The sequence below is a fragment of the Engraulis encrasicolus genome, chromosome 16 (assembly GCF_034702125.1).
Source record: "Engraulis encrasicolus isolate BLACKSEA-1 chromosome 16, IST_EnEncr_1.0, whole genome shotgun sequence".
Lineage (NCBI taxonomy): Eukaryota > Metazoa > Chordata > Actinopteri > Clupeiformes > Engraulidae > Engraulis > Engraulis encrasicolus.
In genome coordinates, this window is record NC_085872.1 from 8,835,333 (window position 1) to 8,852,832 (window position 17,500).

The 17,500-nt window shown below is 44.3% G+C and overlaps 2 protein-coding genes across 3 annotated transcripts in view; one reads left to right on the plus strand and one right to left on the minus strand.

Annotated features, from left to right (window-relative positions):
• LOC134466256 (protein FAM227A-like) overlaps positions 1 to 10,150 on the plus strand; it is a 12,535-nt gene extending 2,385 nt beyond the window's left edge. The window contains exons 3-16 of the mRNA XM_063220158.1: positions 665 to 740; positions 846 to 901; positions 1,156 to 1,299; positions 1,645 to 1,743; positions 2,810 to 2,917; positions 3,959 to 4,088; positions 4,411 to 4,527; positions 5,113 to 5,195; positions 6,435 to 6,519; positions 7,274 to 7,344; positions 7,949 to 8,105; positions 8,551 to 8,704; positions 9,264 to 9,342; positions 9,938 to 10,150. Coding sequence (XP_063076228.1) covers positions 665 to 740; positions 846 to 901; positions 1,156 to 1,299; positions 1,645 to 1,743; positions 2,810 to 2,917; positions 3,959 to 4,088; positions 4,411 to 4,527; positions 5,113 to 5,195; positions 6,435 to 6,519; positions 7,274 to 7,344; positions 7,949 to 8,105; positions 8,551 to 8,704; positions 9,264 to 9,342; positions 9,938 to 9,976 — 1,398 coding nt within the window. The 3' untranslated portion in view covers positions 9,977 to 10,150. The remainder of the gene's footprint in view (positions 1 to 664; positions 741 to 845; positions 902 to 1,155; positions 1,300 to 1,644; positions 1,744 to 2,809; positions 2,918 to 3,958; positions 4,089 to 4,410; positions 4,528 to 5,112; positions 5,196 to 6,434; positions 6,520 to 7,273; positions 7,345 to 7,948; positions 8,106 to 8,550; positions 8,705 to 9,263; positions 9,343 to 9,937) is intronic.
• A 4,366-nt stretch (positions 10,151 to 14,516) lies between these two features.
• The window catches only part of gpc1b (glypican 1b), a 160,477-nt gene continuing 157,493 nt past the window's right edge, over positions 14,517 to 17,500 (minus strand). For both annotated transcript variants that reach the window (XM_063218532.1, XM_063218533.1), the window contains exon 10: positions 14,517 to 17,500. This exon is cut by the window's right edge and continues 1,109 nt beyond it. The gene's annotated coding sequence lies outside the window, so the exon portion shown is untranslated.

Genomic DNA, 17,500 nt, shown 5'->3' on the forward strand with positions numbered 1-17,500 from the left:
ATAACATTTTACCATTGCACAAAAAAACCTTTGCATCTAAAGTTGTTTTAATGATGATAAATAACAGTTTACATATTACAGATAGTGTTTTGATTTTTTTATAACAATATTTTGGGCTGATGGTGGTAATACCTTGGTTTATGGAGGCCTTGAGCGATGACCTCCACACACCTAAGTAGGTGATGAAAAAGGGCTTCCTGTGTTTATTTCTTAATCATGTGACCTGAAAAGTTTTTTTGGTTTCAAAGTAAAAGGCTGTCTTATCACAAATAAGTCTAAATATATAGGTTATAGTGTACCATCTAGAAAAACTGGAAAAAGTTAACGGTTGCCATATGGCAACCCTATGCAGTAGAGGGTTAAAAACAGCGAAAATCAGGTAAAACTGGTGGTGACACTTATCGTAACATTATTGTGTTATTGAAGTGGGAACAGGTCCCACTCCTCCAAGTGTACATTAGCTTTTGTTGACCATAAACCTTTTGAAACAAGTGCAGATTAGGGATTCAATGCTCTGCAAGACACTACAAGTTTCTTTCTTAAATAATCTTGTGTCAAAAACCTCATTAACCAAAATAACCATTATCCTTCTGCTTCTTTCTGCATCGATGCATTGATAATGTTCTTCTCTTGTCATTTGTGATGTTTATTACTCCTATTCAAGAACCAGGATTTGGGTTTAAAGTGGCGAAGTGCTGCAAAGCAGGCCTCCAGACAGGCCTCCAAAACAGGCCTTCATGGTAAGAAGAGCACAATATAAGCATTCTGCTAGATTCTGCTTTAATTTGGTAATATATTGATAAAGATCATCATGGATAGTATTTCCCTCCTTTGACTGTGTATAGGCACAAAACCAGTAGCAGACAGCAAGCCTATTCCAGCTGCCACAGTCAGTGAGAAGGTAAGGGAGATTAGTGTGAACAAAACAAAAAAGCAAGTATTGTTATTATTATTATTATTATTATTATTATTATTATTATTATTATTATTATTATTATTGTTGTTGTTGTTGTTGTTGTTGTTAACAACAACAACAACAGCAACAATAGTAATAATCATAATAATACTACTAATAATAATGATAATTATAAACCAACCCATTTCCAATGAATTATGTCAATACCAATCATGTCCAATGATGGTGGTGCATTTTAGCGTGAGGGTGGAATGCCGAGGCTGGTGGAGCTGTATCAGTTCCCGGGGTATGACCCTGACCTGCCCATGCCCCTGCCCCACAGCACATCCTTCTCCACAGTTGTGGCTCACGTAGTGCGGGCACAGCCCCGACTGGACCGCAAGGTACCCACTCATCACTTATCACGACTGTCTCTATGTATCATCTTCAATGTTACTCTCTTGCCTGGGACAACAGGGCACTCCACTGCATGCCTCTTGCTTAAATTAGCTGCACCCGAGCACAAGAGCATCTCTCTCTCTCTCTCTCTCTCTCTCTCTCTCTCTCTCTCTCTCTCTCTCTCTCTCTCTCTCTCTCTCTCTCTCTCTCTCTCCCCTCTATTCATCTTGTGGATTGCCTGTTAACTCCTGTTGTCGCTGTTGATTTCAATCCGTATGCACTTTGGTGTGTTATTCCCAGAAAGATTTGTCTTGGCATGGTTGTCTTTGTCTCTTACCTTGACCCCACAGCCCAAGTACAAAGCCACATTCCAGAGCATGCTGTCATCAGCTGTGATGGAGGAGTTTGTCAAGGATATGTTTTATTGGCTGTTTCTTCAAAACTTTCAGGTGAGCTTCACACAGTTCGACGGCATACTGTTTTCTCTGCAGAGCAATAGCTCATTCAGATGCGTTTATGTAATAGGTTGATGATGTGTGACAGGTAGTCATTATGACGGTGCGTGTATGTCAGATAAAAAAAGGAAGTGAAAAGCACTACGTACTCTAGCCTATATACTGTAGCTGTTCACGAATGAATAATAAACAATTTTATCGCCACACTTCATCCCCTCAAGAGCAGCTATTAGTGTAGAGGACAGCTTTGTGTTTACTGACAGGCTGTCAGAGGAGTCTGAGGATAGCAGACACTGTAATTCTGCCGAGGTAAATAAGTAGTTTTTAGAGTTTGTGAGATGTTTTGGGCTATGCGTTTTTTTTCTGCCATCATTCCATGACTGCTTCTCACTTTTTTTCTCTAAAGTTAAGACTGTCTGCCTGCCACACCTTTCAAATTGAAACTTGTACATCAAACAGCTTTTTATTATTGGAGATGACAGTTTAAAATACATGGTGTCACTGTGACACTTCATATTTTCAAGTTATAATACAGCTGTCTGCCTCCTCCCTCTCTTCCTTTTGTGGGGTGTGTGTGTGTGTGTGTGTGTGTGTGTGTGTGTGTGTGTGTGTGTGTGTGTGTGTGTGTGTGTGTGTGTGTGTGTGTGTGTGTGTGTGTGTGTGTGGTATATTGGTTGCTGTGTGTCTAGATGAGAAACTGTGTGTGTCTGTGTCCCTGTGTGGATCGCTCTCAAACTGTGTGTGTGTGTGTGTGTGTGTGTGTGTGTGTGTGTGTGTGTGTGTGTGTGTGTGTGTGTGTGTGTGTGTGTGTGTGTGTGTGTGTTTGTGTTTGTGTGCGTGCGTGCACGTGTGTGTGTGTATGTGTGTGCACGTGCATCTTACATCTTGCATGTGTGTGTGCGTGTGCGTGTGTACACGTGCATCTTACATCTTGTGTGTGTGTGTGTGTGTGCGTGTGTGTGTGTGTGTGTGTGTGTGTGTGTGTGTGTGTGTGTGTGTGTGTGTGTGTGTGTGTGTGTGTGCGCGTGTGTGCGCGTGTGTGTGTGTATTTATTCCCCAGCCAGATGGACGTGTACAGGACTCCCTGTTCTCTAGAGTTGCAGACAGTTACATCAGAATCCTGACCCATGATCAGTCATCATCACGCACTGGCGATGTTTTTCTCCGGGTAAATTATTTCATTGATGATCACCAACAAACATCACCACCACCACCACAGAGATTCTTGTAACTCACATACAAATAGCCCACACATTGCACAATTGTAGTACAACATAACAAATAAATGACTTGTGTGTACAAAGTAGCAAAACAATATACAGTTTTTTTCACAAGTGAGAGTTGTCTTCAAAAACATTACAATGTGTAGCAAAAAGTGTAAGAGTAGAAATGGTTGAAAGATCTGTCTGCCAGTAAAACAAAAGCCTTTCAACTCACCTCTTGAGTTATTTGATGCTCTAAATTCTAAATGAACTACAAAGTACAAAGTGAGGCGGAGGCTTAAATAACATGGTAGTTCCTGCACTCAGAAATGCTGGTAATCAAAGCTCCAGTTCTAATTGACAATCATACCTCATGCTGTATAGAGCAGGGGTATCAAACTTGTCAAACAAGCAAAACTGCAAAACTGCAAAATATCCAACATTTCTGTGTCATGATGGAATGACATGCTAGTCAATGCGGGTAGATCAGGAGCATTGACTATAAATGGCAAGAAAAAAAGGCAAATTAGTTCTCAAGAATTTTTATGTGTTTTTTTTTCTCTACAAGTGTGGGGTCGAATTAAACCATCTGGAGGGCAGTAGCCGGCCCTGTACTGGCACCACCTGGAGGAATCACAAAAACCCAGCATCAGACAGAAGAAATACAGACTACACACAACTACAGAAAACACACACACGCACGCACACACGAACACACGCACACACAGACAGACAGACAGACTGACCACCAAGAGCATCAAAACTGTAGGAATGACACTGACCATGACACACCTTCTAATGTAGTGTTTCTCAACGGGGGCTCTACAGCCCCCCAGGGGGCATTGGGGAGCCCTAGGGGGGAGTTGAGAAGAATACAGCTGAAAGGGGGCAGGAGTATGATGAGGTCAAGGGGGCATTGTGAGACTTATGATGACGTCCAGGGGGCTTTTGTTCAAAAAAGGCTAAGAAGTAGAACCAGTGTTCTAATGTGTATTCTCTCCTTGCAGGACTTCCCCAACATCCTGAGTCAGTCCCTATACAGCTGCTTCTGCTGCTGCTTCCCGCAGTCCTGCAGCACCATTCGCAACGGCAGCTTCCTGCATACTATGTGCTCTACCGCCTACCAGTGGACAGGAGGTGAAATTGGCCTTAGCCAAGCCAAAGCTTATAGTGTCTCAATTTCCCTAGCCTAATTCTGGAAATATTAGTTGAATAAATATTCTTGAAAAGATCCAATTTGGCAATTGGTGGCACAGTTTCAATGAACAACATAGTTGCTACACTGGCCACCATCCTACACAGTGCACCTTTTAAAATTGTGACACATACTATGAGATTCCTGCATGAAAACAATGAAACTGTTTGTCCACCTTCTGTAACCTTGTAAACTTGATTTGACTGTGAAAAGAACCCTCCCTCACTCTGTGCCTCTTCTGTCCTACCTTTGTTTTTTCCCAAGGGATTTACCCCTCTCCTAATGTCTATATGAAATGGGACTTTGAGGCCCTGGAGCCTGATGACGTGACCACTGCAGAGTTCACCGCTGAAAATGAGGGTGGAAAGGAAAAGGAGAGTGGTAGGGAGAGGTGTCTATTATTTGTATTGATTTGGGCCAGTTACTGTGACATCCTTCAGATGGTTTGTGTGTGTGTGTGCGTGCGTGCGTGTGTGCGTGCGTGCGTGCGTGCGTGCGTGCGTGCGTGCGTGCGTGCGTGCGTGCGTGCGTGCGTGCGTGCGTGCGTGCGTGCGTGTGTGCGTCTGTGTGTATATGATTTTGTGTGTGTAAGGTGGACATTTTTGCTGAGTGTGGCTTCAGTTTTCAATCACATCTTCTCCCTCCCCCAAGTGGTTCTGGTGTGTTATGTTGAGAGCCTCTTTGCATGTGCATAGGGCTGGGACAGACTCAACTCTGAGAACGAAAATGTTCTCAAGGATGTAAATTGTTAGGGGAGGGGGAAATGCCAGATCTACTGCCTCTAGTGTGCACTATGGTGTGTGTGTGTATGTATGTGAGTGTGCATGTGCGTCTGCATGCGTGCACGTGTGTCAGATATGTCTTGTCTCTCTGGTCCATGGTTTTGCGCTTGTGATATGTTTTGTTGTGTCGATGCCTGACAAGGTTAGTCTGTATACAAATATGTGTTTGCATGCATCTTCATAGTGTCCACCATTGGATCTCTTATGGACTGCACATTTCTGGCTATTGACAACGACAAACGGCCCAGTCTGGGTAGGAGGTCAACGGTTAGTGCCACGCCACCTGACACATACATTTCTACTTGCTGTCCAGCAGAAGCCTTGTATCGCCACTACATTTTTTTTACTATTTTATATTCGTTCTTTATTCATTTCAAAATAATAATCAGCACTACTGGTCAGTCTCCATGAGTATATTTGAATGGTAATTTATTTAATAGCCAACTTTAATGTTGAAATGTGTATTAATTTACAGAATAGTGATTTATAAATAAATATGTAAAAAACTAATAAAAGTGGAGATGAACATTTCTGCTGGACGATGATATGCCGGTGAATTATGTTATACAATTCGTCATACAATGATATTTTGAATAGAATGAAATTGAATACCAAATCACAGTTCACAGTTTACTTAACTTAATTTTGTTTTACGTTGATTTACAACTGCTTTACAACTGCTGTTCCTTTCTATCTACATCAAGACATACAGTCAAACATGACAGCTGGCTATGTTATAAAGATGCACAACAAAAAAATGACCAAATCACTAGTGTATACCCTATGTTTAGTTCTTTGCAGGTAATATTTAGGTTTACAAGATTTACAAAAACAAGCTCTGATATTACGTACAATAAAATGTATGACAATATTTTGTTTTACTGTGAAACAGACTTTGATATTACAATGCCATTGCACTGTACTATCTAACACTGTGCGGTTCGGTTCTCGATTTTGATTGGCTGAGCTGTGGTCAATCGAGCGTAAACCTACACCTTCCACCTGAAGATTCTATGCGCGTCCAAGTTAGACCAAGCGCATCTACGTCGGTAATGAGAATATTTTGCAGTTGGGGTTGGGAGTCTGCAAGAAGAGCACATCTTTGCACCATCTGTGGTTGGGGTATCAGTGTGATTGCAAATACATTTCATTCCTGCGGTGTTAATCGTCTCCTTGTCGAGTTTTTTGTAGCGAGTGTGTGTCTGGCAGCGCGATGCACGCACACCAAGTAACATTGCCAGGGTAACCACATTCACTTCCTGAAATTTGGTCAGCGATTAAGTGTAACAGTGTTAGATAAGGAATAAGCCACTTGAGTCTGTGGGTTGTGCTCAATTGATAACGGCCAAGGGGACGTTTACGGCACTCCGCTTCGCATCGTGCCCCACTCCCCTTGGCCGTTATCAATTGAGCACAACCCACGGCCTCTCGTGGTTTATTGCTTAATTCTACTGTATGTGTGTGGGACTGCAAATCTGTGTTCTAGAACTATATTCTATGTTCCAGAAAGTTGCAGCGGAACTAGGCCCCACAAGCTCTGAGAGAACACTCTGTGATGAACAGACCCCTGACACTTCCCCTGAGAAAGAGGGTTAGTGTGGTTAATCTGTCTTTCCCATTGCACACACAAGCATGCATTCTCACAGGGAAGCTGACAGGGGGAGGGGGACAAAGGGGACATTTGTCCTGGGCCCAGAGGGAGAGGGAGCCCAGAATTGGGTCCTCATTACATTGTACGTATTGGTTGGGGGGCCCTTTCAGATTACTTTGTCCTGGGCCCAACCAAAGTTGTCAGCGGCCCTGCACACGTGCACAGCGTGCACAAACACACACACACACACGCACGCACACACACACACACACACACACACACACACACACACACACACACACACAATTCCCCTGATGCCAGAGGGTAAAACGGAACCAGTCAATGTTAATCTCATTTCTGGATCTTTTAGAAATCACTGCACCGTAGAGAGATTAAAGTTTAATCAGGTGTGTTTCAACATCCTCTATTACCGTGACTGAATAAATAGGCCTAATATTGTTCCATTATCAGGGCATATTCTCTTTGGAAAATTGCTAATGCAGCTGCCAGACCGTGGTGGTTCCACTCCGAGCTGGGAGTTATTCTCCCATTAATGTTCATCGCCAGCATGTGTGTGTGTGTGTGTGTGTGTGTGTGTGTGTGTGTGTGTGTGTGTGTGTGTGTGTGTGTGTGTGTGTGTGTGTGTGTGTGTGTGTGTGTGTGTGTGTGTGTGTGTGTGTGTGTGTGCGCGCACGTGCGTATATGTGTGTCTAAAGCACCCAGTGATTCATTAAGCGCCTGTGTCCATTTGCAGAGGAGAGTGGCCCAGAGGACATGAAAGGCTCCGACCAGAAGGCTGCCCCAGACCAGAGCAGTACGAAGGAGGTCTGACACCGTAATAACTCACCGCACCGCACCGCAACGCACCGCACCGCACCGCACCGGTGCTATCTACTGTACTGGGGTCTACACAGTGTTGCCAGATGGAAAATGTTGAACTACCGTACAAAACCTCAACGTTATTGTTTTGAGGGGACTTTTGGGAGGAAATGATCATACATGAACCAAATGGTTGTTTCAAGACAACTGAACAAACTGAATGAAAACTCTGAAATGATCGTACGTCATGAGTTTTTGATTGTACAGAGGACAAAATTATGGTACAAATATTATAATTATTGTTCCTCTGGCAACACTGGTTCTGCTGCACTATGGGATATGTGCTGTTGACTGTGTCACGTTATTAGTGCCATCACTCTGTCTCTCACTTTCTTACTCATGTTGTGTCGGCCTCCCTGTATATCTGTCTTCCAGTCTTTCGTAGTATGTCTCTGCGCTTGTCTTTTTGTCTCTCTGTCTCTTCTCTCTCAATATTTATCTCTCTCTCTCTCACACACACACACACACACACACACACGCACACACACAGACATTCTGTTACGCACGTTGTGTACTAATGCCTCTGTACCGTTTCATGCGTCGTCATCAGTCGCAGACTGACTGGTATGAGCAGGAGTTTGAGCAGTGCGTGTTCAACATGTGGGGCAAGAGCCCGCTGGTGCAGCACTTCCTGGAGAAGATGGACCTGGAGCACAATGTGGGCCAGGACATACTGGTGCGCAGGACGCAGGTCAAGCACCCGCCACCATATCCTTCCATTTTTATATATATATATATATATATATGTAAGTGTGTGTATGCAAGATAATACCCTACCAGCAGGACTGGATTAAGATGGCCTGGGGCCCTTTTTTCGCGAAAAAAAATTACGTAGACAGTGTCATAATTAGGAGCTGGAAATTCAGGATAACATGTCTACCAACTGTACACAACAACGACACAATTCTGCTGTTTTTCACTTTTGGGCAATCACGGGCCCCCTGGGAGTTGGTGGCTCCTGGGCTGCAGCCGTATGTAGCCTGTGCGTTAATCCAGTCCTGCCTACCAGGACTGTTCCCAGGTGGGCATTCACTTCACTTCACATGTACAATTTACACTATATACATTTACAATGGGATTGAAATCACAGGAAGTAGATTGTGAGTAGTAGTGTGTGAGCATGCAGAGTGGCTCCTTGACTAGCGGCTCCCACGTCGGACAAGTTGACGTACCATCAGGTGAAGCAGCAGTGCTGGGAGCGGTCGGCGGTACGCTGGCATGACGTGAAGACCATGATGGCACGCTGCGACGAGGAGCTCGCCTTCCTGCAGCGGAAAAGGGCCGAATTCCGATACCTCATGCTCAGGTGAGCTCAGCGAGCAGCAGCTCAAGGATGAGCAACTTTCACGATAAGGAGGGACAAATGTTTACACTTTTGTTGACATGTGAATTTTTACCTCCGCCAAGAAGGTTATGTTTTCGGTCTGTTTGTCTGTCAAAGTTATGAACGGATTTTAATTCAATTCAGTTGTTGGGAACTACAAAAGGAGCAAGTGATTACATTTTGGTTGTGATCCAGATCACAATCGGGATCCAGGATTTTTCCAAGATTCATCACCATTGTGGGATAGGGCAAATTTGACTTCCCATTTTCTAACTTCACAAAAACAAGGCAGAAAGACTTGGGGAAACAATTAGGGTGTAAAATAGTCAAATGTTCTATCAAACACTTTCCTAGGCAGATGTCTGCACTTTCTGAGTACATTTCTAGTTTAATTCCGCATTTGTTAATATGCTTTATAGTTTCCAGTGTGAGCAGGCTTTCACCCCATTCAACAATATTTTTACAGCTATAGTTGTTGATATTGCTGGAGTTTCCATGGTGAGTGCGGTATTTAACCCTGTGTGTCCTACTCATTTCCCAGGAAACAGCAGAGGATTCTGTCTGAGCCATGCAGTGTGAAGCAGTTCTGTCAGAAGCTCTTCTACCCGGATGAAGGCACTGTAAGGCCCAATTTCAAATACAGATGGAATTTATATGACTAGCAGGACTCTAAATGAACTTCTACCAGCCAAACTGAAATTTCATCAGCATTTGGCCGGTTGGTTGGTGTTAATTTAGAGTCCTGATCACTAAGCTATACTACTATGCAGGAGCCAGGAACACACACACACACACACACACACACACACACACACACACACACACACACACACACACACACACACACACACACACACACACACACACACACACACACACACACAATTTCATTTAATGTCAGGAAATGTTTTAATGTATGGATGTTATTGGCTGCTTATATTGACTTTATATGACCTTACAGTATAAACTCTTCCTGAATCACTGTATGCCATTACTTGTTTTACTGTAATAAAATTGCATGTGATTGACCTAAAAAATGAAATATTCCCCCTCCATTTCTATTGATGAAGTCTGTGTGTGTGTGCGTGCACGAGCATGCATGCATGTGTGTGCGTGCATGTGTGTTTAAGTGAATATCAGTGCATTGATTGAATCAGTATATGCCTTCAAACTCATCTTAACCCATTCACACGAGTGCTATAACGTCTCTTTCAGGCTGAGGGTGAGACAGAGCGGATCGCTGACAGCTCTTAGTGTCAATAGGAGTAGCCTCGGTAGAGAGCGAGTGAGGGAGCTAACAACGGACAACAACAACAACGCACGACACATCGCACAGCAATTACTGACTCACTTCCTGTGAGCTCATGTTCAATCAGGACAGGATGATTCCATCTGTGGCTGGATTAAAATACATGCCATGTTGGTCCAGTCTGTCTGGCGGCTTTTTTTTCCACACAGTTATTTATGTAGTAGGCTAAACATTTAAAAAAAATGTTTTCACACTCTTTTTCCTTGCTTCTAGTCAACCACTGAGAAAGAGTACCATTCTTTCTCCCGCACTTGATGGTGGCATGTTGCAGTACCCAGTCAAACCACTTGATGGCAGTACTGTATCTGTATTTGACATGACGAGTATAAGGCTGTTGTTGGGTCATGAGGCTGCAGTTAGCTTGGGAAGCAACATCATCAACGAGGCCTATGGTTGTAAGGGCTAGAGTAGCCCACCGGAGAAGCAGTGTATGTTATTGGAGGCACTTGGCACGGAACAACATGCATTTTCAGTCAACTGGCCTACCGTGAAGTCCTGTAAAGTCAAGCCAGTGACTCTGTTTGTGTGTGTGTGTGTGTGTGTGTGTGTGTGTGTGTGTGTGTGTGTGTGTGTGTGTGTGTGTGTGTGTGTGTGTGTGTGTGTGTGTGTGTGTGTGTTTAAACTCTGTGTGTGTGTGTGTGTGTGTGTGTGTGTGTGTGTGTGTGTGTGTGTGTGTGTGTGTGTGTGTGTGTGTGTGTGTCTGTGTCTGTGTGTGTGTGTGTGTGCGTCTGCGCGTGTGTGTGTGTTTATACTGTTTCCTCTGAAGCTCTCAGAGATTTTGTGTTTGGCCCCCAAACGTCATGCTTCGTTAACAAACTGCCCTTGACCTCACCTTGCAAGGCGTGGTCCACCGAGGTGTCTTGTCGACGGAGTCTGTAAACAAGAGTTATCTCAAAGACCCGCTCTGGTGAGACATCAGATTACAGCCAGCTCTCGCTTGCAGTTGCGCAGCCCTGCCAAGACGTACAAGGCCACGGCCCATGTAAGGAGATTTAGATGGAACATTTCTGCTTCAGTTGGCTCGCCGGCTGCTGTGGGTGTTCAACAAGATACTACTGCCTGAAGTTATTTCACCTAATACTGTCAACAATGTTGCGGTTGCATACATAAGTAAGATAATGACTTTGAGAAGAAGGCACATGTAAAATTAATTAGAAGGAACGGAGACTGCCTTGGATGAAGCGAGTGGATTTCATGGTATTAGTCATCCTTGAAATGCGCCCCGTGATTTTCTTTTCTGCCAGAAATTTAGATCACCCAGATTAAGTCTTGCGGCAGACGATGCTGAAATGTTTTATCGCTTCACATCCAACACAAGTTTGTTCTTCTCCCTTAATCCCCTTTAACCCAATGACCTGACCCCAGTGACTCACCACACCCTCATCCCACATCCCACCCCTTCCCAAAATCCGGCTATGTTTTTTTCTCTCTGAGTGTATCTACTAGGACTGATGTTTTTCATCTGTATAGATAGCACCACACTGTCCTTGGAACAGACTTCAGTCCCCAAAATGTTGGCCAAGCACCCAAAGTCAGGCTCCATTTTCTATTCTGCCTGTCCTCAGTCAGACCAGCACCCAGTAATAACGGAGGCGTGGGCCAGATAGATGCTAATTCAGTCCTCATTTTGGCACAGGAGTCCAGTTCCTCCCAGATCAACTGCCATCTGGGAGAGGCACTGCTGTGAGTTTTGGGTTCTCAGAACCACTCCGAGGTGGCAGAGAATTTAGAGTAGCCCCGTTGACAACATTTCACAGCATGTGAGAGCCAGAAGCCAGTGGACTGGACGGACAGGCAGACAGACGGTGAGTCACTTCTCACAACCCCAACCTGTCAAAGATAAGATGCCCGATTTCTATCTCTTGTCACAGCTGCAGATTTATGCCAGAATATTTACGCCTTCCCTGTCTGACAATAAATCCATCTGCAATTTATTTGGGCAAAAGACATGCCTTTTATTTTGGCAGAGATCAACCTGAGCGTTTAAAGGTTCCTCCCCAGTCAACCGTGACAAACAGAGATAAAGATATTATGTCTGAAGATTAGAAACACTGTTTGGATCAAGGAAAGCGAACACCTTGTTTTGTGTAGTTCATAAGGGCAAACTTAATTTGAATTAACTGTGTGAGCTGAAGTCATAAAAGAAAACACTGATCACCTCCTGATCCCAGTGTAAACATACAAGGCCTGCTGAGTATGCCACGGCCACCCATGCTGCTGAAAAGCCATTTTTAAAAAGCCTCATGAGAAGAGGAGGAACACCTTGGCAATACAAGGAAAAGAGACTTTTTATTTCCACTTGTATTGGCTTACCGCCTCCAACAGATTATGGCCATAAATGATAAATGACAAATGATTTAATATCTAATCTAGGCGAGGGGGGTGTTGGGGGAGGCTGTTGACACTGAAAGGCTTGGGAGATGAGAATGAATGGTGATAGAGACAGGCGCCTTGTGATCCCTCAATAGATTTTGGGAGTAAACAGATCGGAACCATTAGCCTGAGAAATATTGGGAGATAAATTGTCCCAAAGTGATGAATGATTGCTTCCGGAGAGCGAGGATAGGTGTCGGCAAGGGGTAATGAGAAATGCAGTCCTAGAATAGGTGGGAAATTTCATTTCAAATGTCTTGATTTTGAACCTAAAATAGGAGTTTTAGTTTTATACTTTTTTTTTCAACTTTAATGATGGCTCTGATACTGTACATCATTCAGTCCTTCAAATGACAAAAGGGAAACTGTTTCATGTTCAGGGTCAATAAAGTATCTCTACTCTACATATTGATAGCATCTACTCTAGTGTCAAAGTTTCCAATAGATATGGAACAAAACCAGTCAAGTGAAGGGGGGCTTAAACAGAGAGCACAATTTGTTTGTTTTTTTAATGAAAAGTCAACAGGCCCACTAGACAATTCATGTTAATTTAATGTGTTTGTCAGTGATGGAGGACATTGCTACTGTAATGCCCACCTACAGTATGAATCATCTTTACTGTAAGCAAGTTAACAGGAAGTAGGAAGTGACAGTGCACTGCTCCACTGATTTATATAATTCCGGAACCAGGAAGTTACTCTGACAAATTGGCCAGTGGCTCTGTACCTGTGACACAAAGATAGACCTGTGTAAACATTAAAGGTTGCCATGGACGCGAAACAAAAACAGTCTAGTGATGGGACTCTTCAGCAGTGAGTGCCCTGTAGCCTTTGTAGATTATCAACTAAGGTTTAGGTCTATTAGAACCTTCAAATTATATCCTCAGGTCTTGTTAATGATTAGGGCAGATTAAATTACTCTTCATCTATTCAGTTCACTAACCTAAAGGCCCTTCTTAACAGTGGATCTAATGCCTCTTTTCCACACAGCTCAATCAAAGGGTAAAAAGTGGTGGCCGAGTCACGCTGTGTCGAGCTGTAGGCCTACAGTACCAGAAAACCGCCCGTGGAAAGAGACATTAGTGGCATGACCCTAATCATGTTGTCTGTGTTGTGAGGTTACATTACATTAGCATTTAGCACACGCCTTTGTTCAAAGCGACTTAGGCGTCTACTAAATGCTAATGTAATGTAATGTAATGTAATGTATGTGTAATACCCATCGGACCTCACAACACAGACACACATTACAGTACAGTCTCCACAGAGAGGCCGGTCCAGGTCCAGTGAAACTAACTGTGGCCCAATAGTGCATTCCAGATGGATGCCGAAAAGGTTACGCCTTGTTGGCCTTTAGCTGTTAATGCTGTAATGGTTCCCACAATTTTAGTCCACATTTCATCGTGTTTGTCTCCAGACACCGGCAGGCTTTCGCTTAATACAGACAGCCGTGTAAGCCGATACACTGTGAACCTCCGATTGTGGCTTGTTTTGTTCAATTTGGTGGCACTGTCACACACCTAGGATATGCAAGTGGGTTGTTTTCTCACATATCAGGCTGTGGGCTGATTGGATGGAAACCGCAGGGTGACATATCTCACTGTGTCTTTTATGTGATTAAAACAATGGGTTTACTGTGTGTGTGCGGTGTGGAGATTGGGAGACATCCCACGTCTTTTCTGTTTGGACAGCTCTCAGCTGCGCAAGGCATTCAAACCTATGCGCCAAGACATGCTTTCTCGTACTGGAAAACATTCCTTTACTCTTAGTTGGTTCCATTAAGTAATTCTGGTTAGCTGCCTGTACCATCTGTGTGCATGTGGTTTTTCATTATTTCTGGTATGGTGGTATTCATTCTTTTGAACATGCCCCTGACAGTGGGCTAAGAGAAATAAACACACACACACACACACATACACTCGCACGCACGCACGCACGCACGCACATACACACACACACACACACACACACACACACACACACACACACACACACACACACACACACACACACACACACACACACACACACACACACACACACACACACACACACACACACACACTCATTCATGCAGGGAAAGACCCATATGAAATAAAACACCACACAGAGATCTTGAAAATCTTAATGATGTATATAATTGACACAAGGTATCATCAGGGACACACAACAGCAATTTGACACATAATTTTTCATTTTTTTCCAACCTCATTTCCTTGCTCTGTTGTGGCCATAAAAACAAACTCTCTATTGTTTCGTTTATTGTTTCTTTTTCCTCATCAAAACAACAAAATAGAAGACAAAGAAAAAATATATATATCAGAATGGTTTTCTCAAAAAATTCGGCACATTTTCATCAATGCCAGCCACATTCAACGTTAGACAGAGGTGGGGGACGGGGGGAGGCTAGGCCATGCCGGGCCCCTGGTTTTTCCGACTGCTCTTTCTCTCTATCTATTTTTTTCCCTCTTTGTTTTTGAACTGCTCATGGGATGGAGCCCGTCCAACACCAGTCTGCATCCACCCCCTGTCCGCATACATAAACCGGAGTCCCGATCGATGGATCTTTCTGCGGGGTGTTTCTCAAGTATTGATCCCCAATCCTGTGATGTTGTTATGCAGCCGACGCCAGCCCGCGGATGGGAAGGCCACATGCGCCATAAAAAGTGCAGCAATTGAAATGAACTTTGGGAGCAGAGGGGCGGGGGGATGGGAATGGGGATGGGGATGGGGATGGGCACCAGTTTGGTTTGGTTTGGGGAGGGTGAGAGAGGATAAAAAGGTGTTTTTTACGCGGTGGGGTATAGTACAGGAATTAGTTTGGGATGAGGAGGGGGTAGATAGGAGAGGTTGGTTTGTGAAGGTTAGATAGGACAGAGGTTAGTTTGGGGGGGGGGGGGGGGAAAAGATAGACATTGGTTTGGTTTGGCTTGGTTTGGGGAGGGGCAGGGTGAGAAAGGATAGAAGTTGTGCAAATTGTCAGCCAATGGCAGTGAGACATGACAGACAAAGAGAGGGACAGCCATTGGTGCGAAACGTAACAAGTTACATCTTATTTGTCTTTTTTTGTTTCTATGTTAATTTATGTATTTTTAGATTTTTTTCCTTGTTTTTTGTTTTCCCATACATAATTTGCCTTGGAATGTCACTATGGGGAAATACTGCAAGAAGCTGACACAGTCAGCTCAAACCAGGGACCCCCAGCACAGGTTACAAGAGTTAACGTTTCCTCTTTTGAAGACGCGCACAAACGCGCGCCGACCTGAGGGGGGCAAAATCTCGTCACCACAGTGCCAAAGACGGATGGCGTCAGGCGGGCGGCTATCTTTGAACCCCTGGGCTTGGCAGCTGTGCTATGCCACATTAAAACCACCCATGTGGTGGCAGAGCCCACAGATATGGGCATCTCTCGTTCTCTTTCATACACACACAAACACATACACACACACACACACACACACACACACACACACACACACACACACACACACACACACACACACACACACACACACACACACACACACACACACACACACACACACACACACACACACACACCTGCTGACGGAGGCCCACAGAACGGGCCTCGCTAGCTAGTCTGACGTATGACTGACTGCAATGCTGCCGCAGTCTTGCCTCGGTGCCCCCCTCGTCTCTAAGCTAGACCTTCTCCAGTTTCGCTTAACGTTTACTTTCCGCCAGTCTTGACACTGAGGTCTAAGAGTGACTGGAGACCGAGCGAAGTCGTTTCCAAAGGCATTCCCTCCACACGCGTATAGCAGATGCGCACTGCTGCGCACATATACGTACGTGAGGACACCGACGCGCAGATACACAGACACAGATACACATATACAAAGAGACACGTTGTCCACACACATACATACACTCACACACAAACATACTCTTCTCTATGCTCTCATCCCCATCAGAAAGGGACACATCTCACAAAGCCTTAGTGCCCATGAGGGGCTCAAAACACACACATATCCCTTTACCACTCGGAGTTCAATCAGTTCCACTGACGGACCTTCTTCAGCAAACTTGTACAAATAAAAGAAAAAGAAAACAAATCAACAAAACAAAACAAATCAAATCAAACAAAAAAAACATTCTCACAACATTGCAGTACAGGTTTAAAAGCATTGCGTGTGTGCCAGCAAATGACTGGGAAGAACACGCTCGCATGTTGGCATCAAACACAGGAGAATGTTACAAAGAATGGATAGCAAAACGAAAGTAAAAGATCTAGAGAGAAAGAGAAAGAGTGATAGAGAGAGAGAAAGCATGAAAAAAAAGAAAATACAGAGATTTCATTTGTCATCACATAAGTATAATCCCTAATTTAAACTATTTCAAAAAGCATCAAATCAGAAGCATTTACACATTTTTTGTTGTTTGTTTGTAAGAAGTGGTTATACAGTGCAGTGCGTTCTCTCGACTCCGCCTGGAGGGGGATTGGGGGGTCGTGTGGGTGGGATGGGGTTGGGTTGGGTGGGGTGGGGGGGGTTTCTACTGAGCTGGGACAGTGTTTCTGTTCTGTGGTTCTGATGGTCTGTTAATGGGCCTTAAAAGTACCTGCAGCGCTCTTTACGTAGACTCCCCTATTCAGATCCCCAGCTGTCTCAGCTGTGCAAACCAAGAGCTTCGGGATAAGACAAACACACACACACAACACACAGGCACATGCACTCGCACACATGCATGCACGAGCACACACACACGCGCATACACACACACGCACACATACACACACATACACACACCACACACATGTATTCATCTCTTGAAGGCTTGCCTTGCCTTGCCTTGCCTTGAAGCCATAAGGGCAAATGTGCCTTGCTAATGAAAGCCAGGCCATCCACACCTGTACCTCTATCTGCAGAGCACAGAGGACTAAGCTCAGTTTTTCCAATGCAGAAAAACTCCCACTAACTGAACTATTCAGAGATCTCAACAATTCTCCAAACGAGTGTGTCTATACTGTGTGTTTGTGTGTGTGTGTGTGTGTGTGCGTGTGTGTGTGTGTGTGTGTGTGTGTGTGTGTGTGTGTGTGTGTGTGTGTGTGTGTGTGTGTGCGTGTGTGTGCGTGTG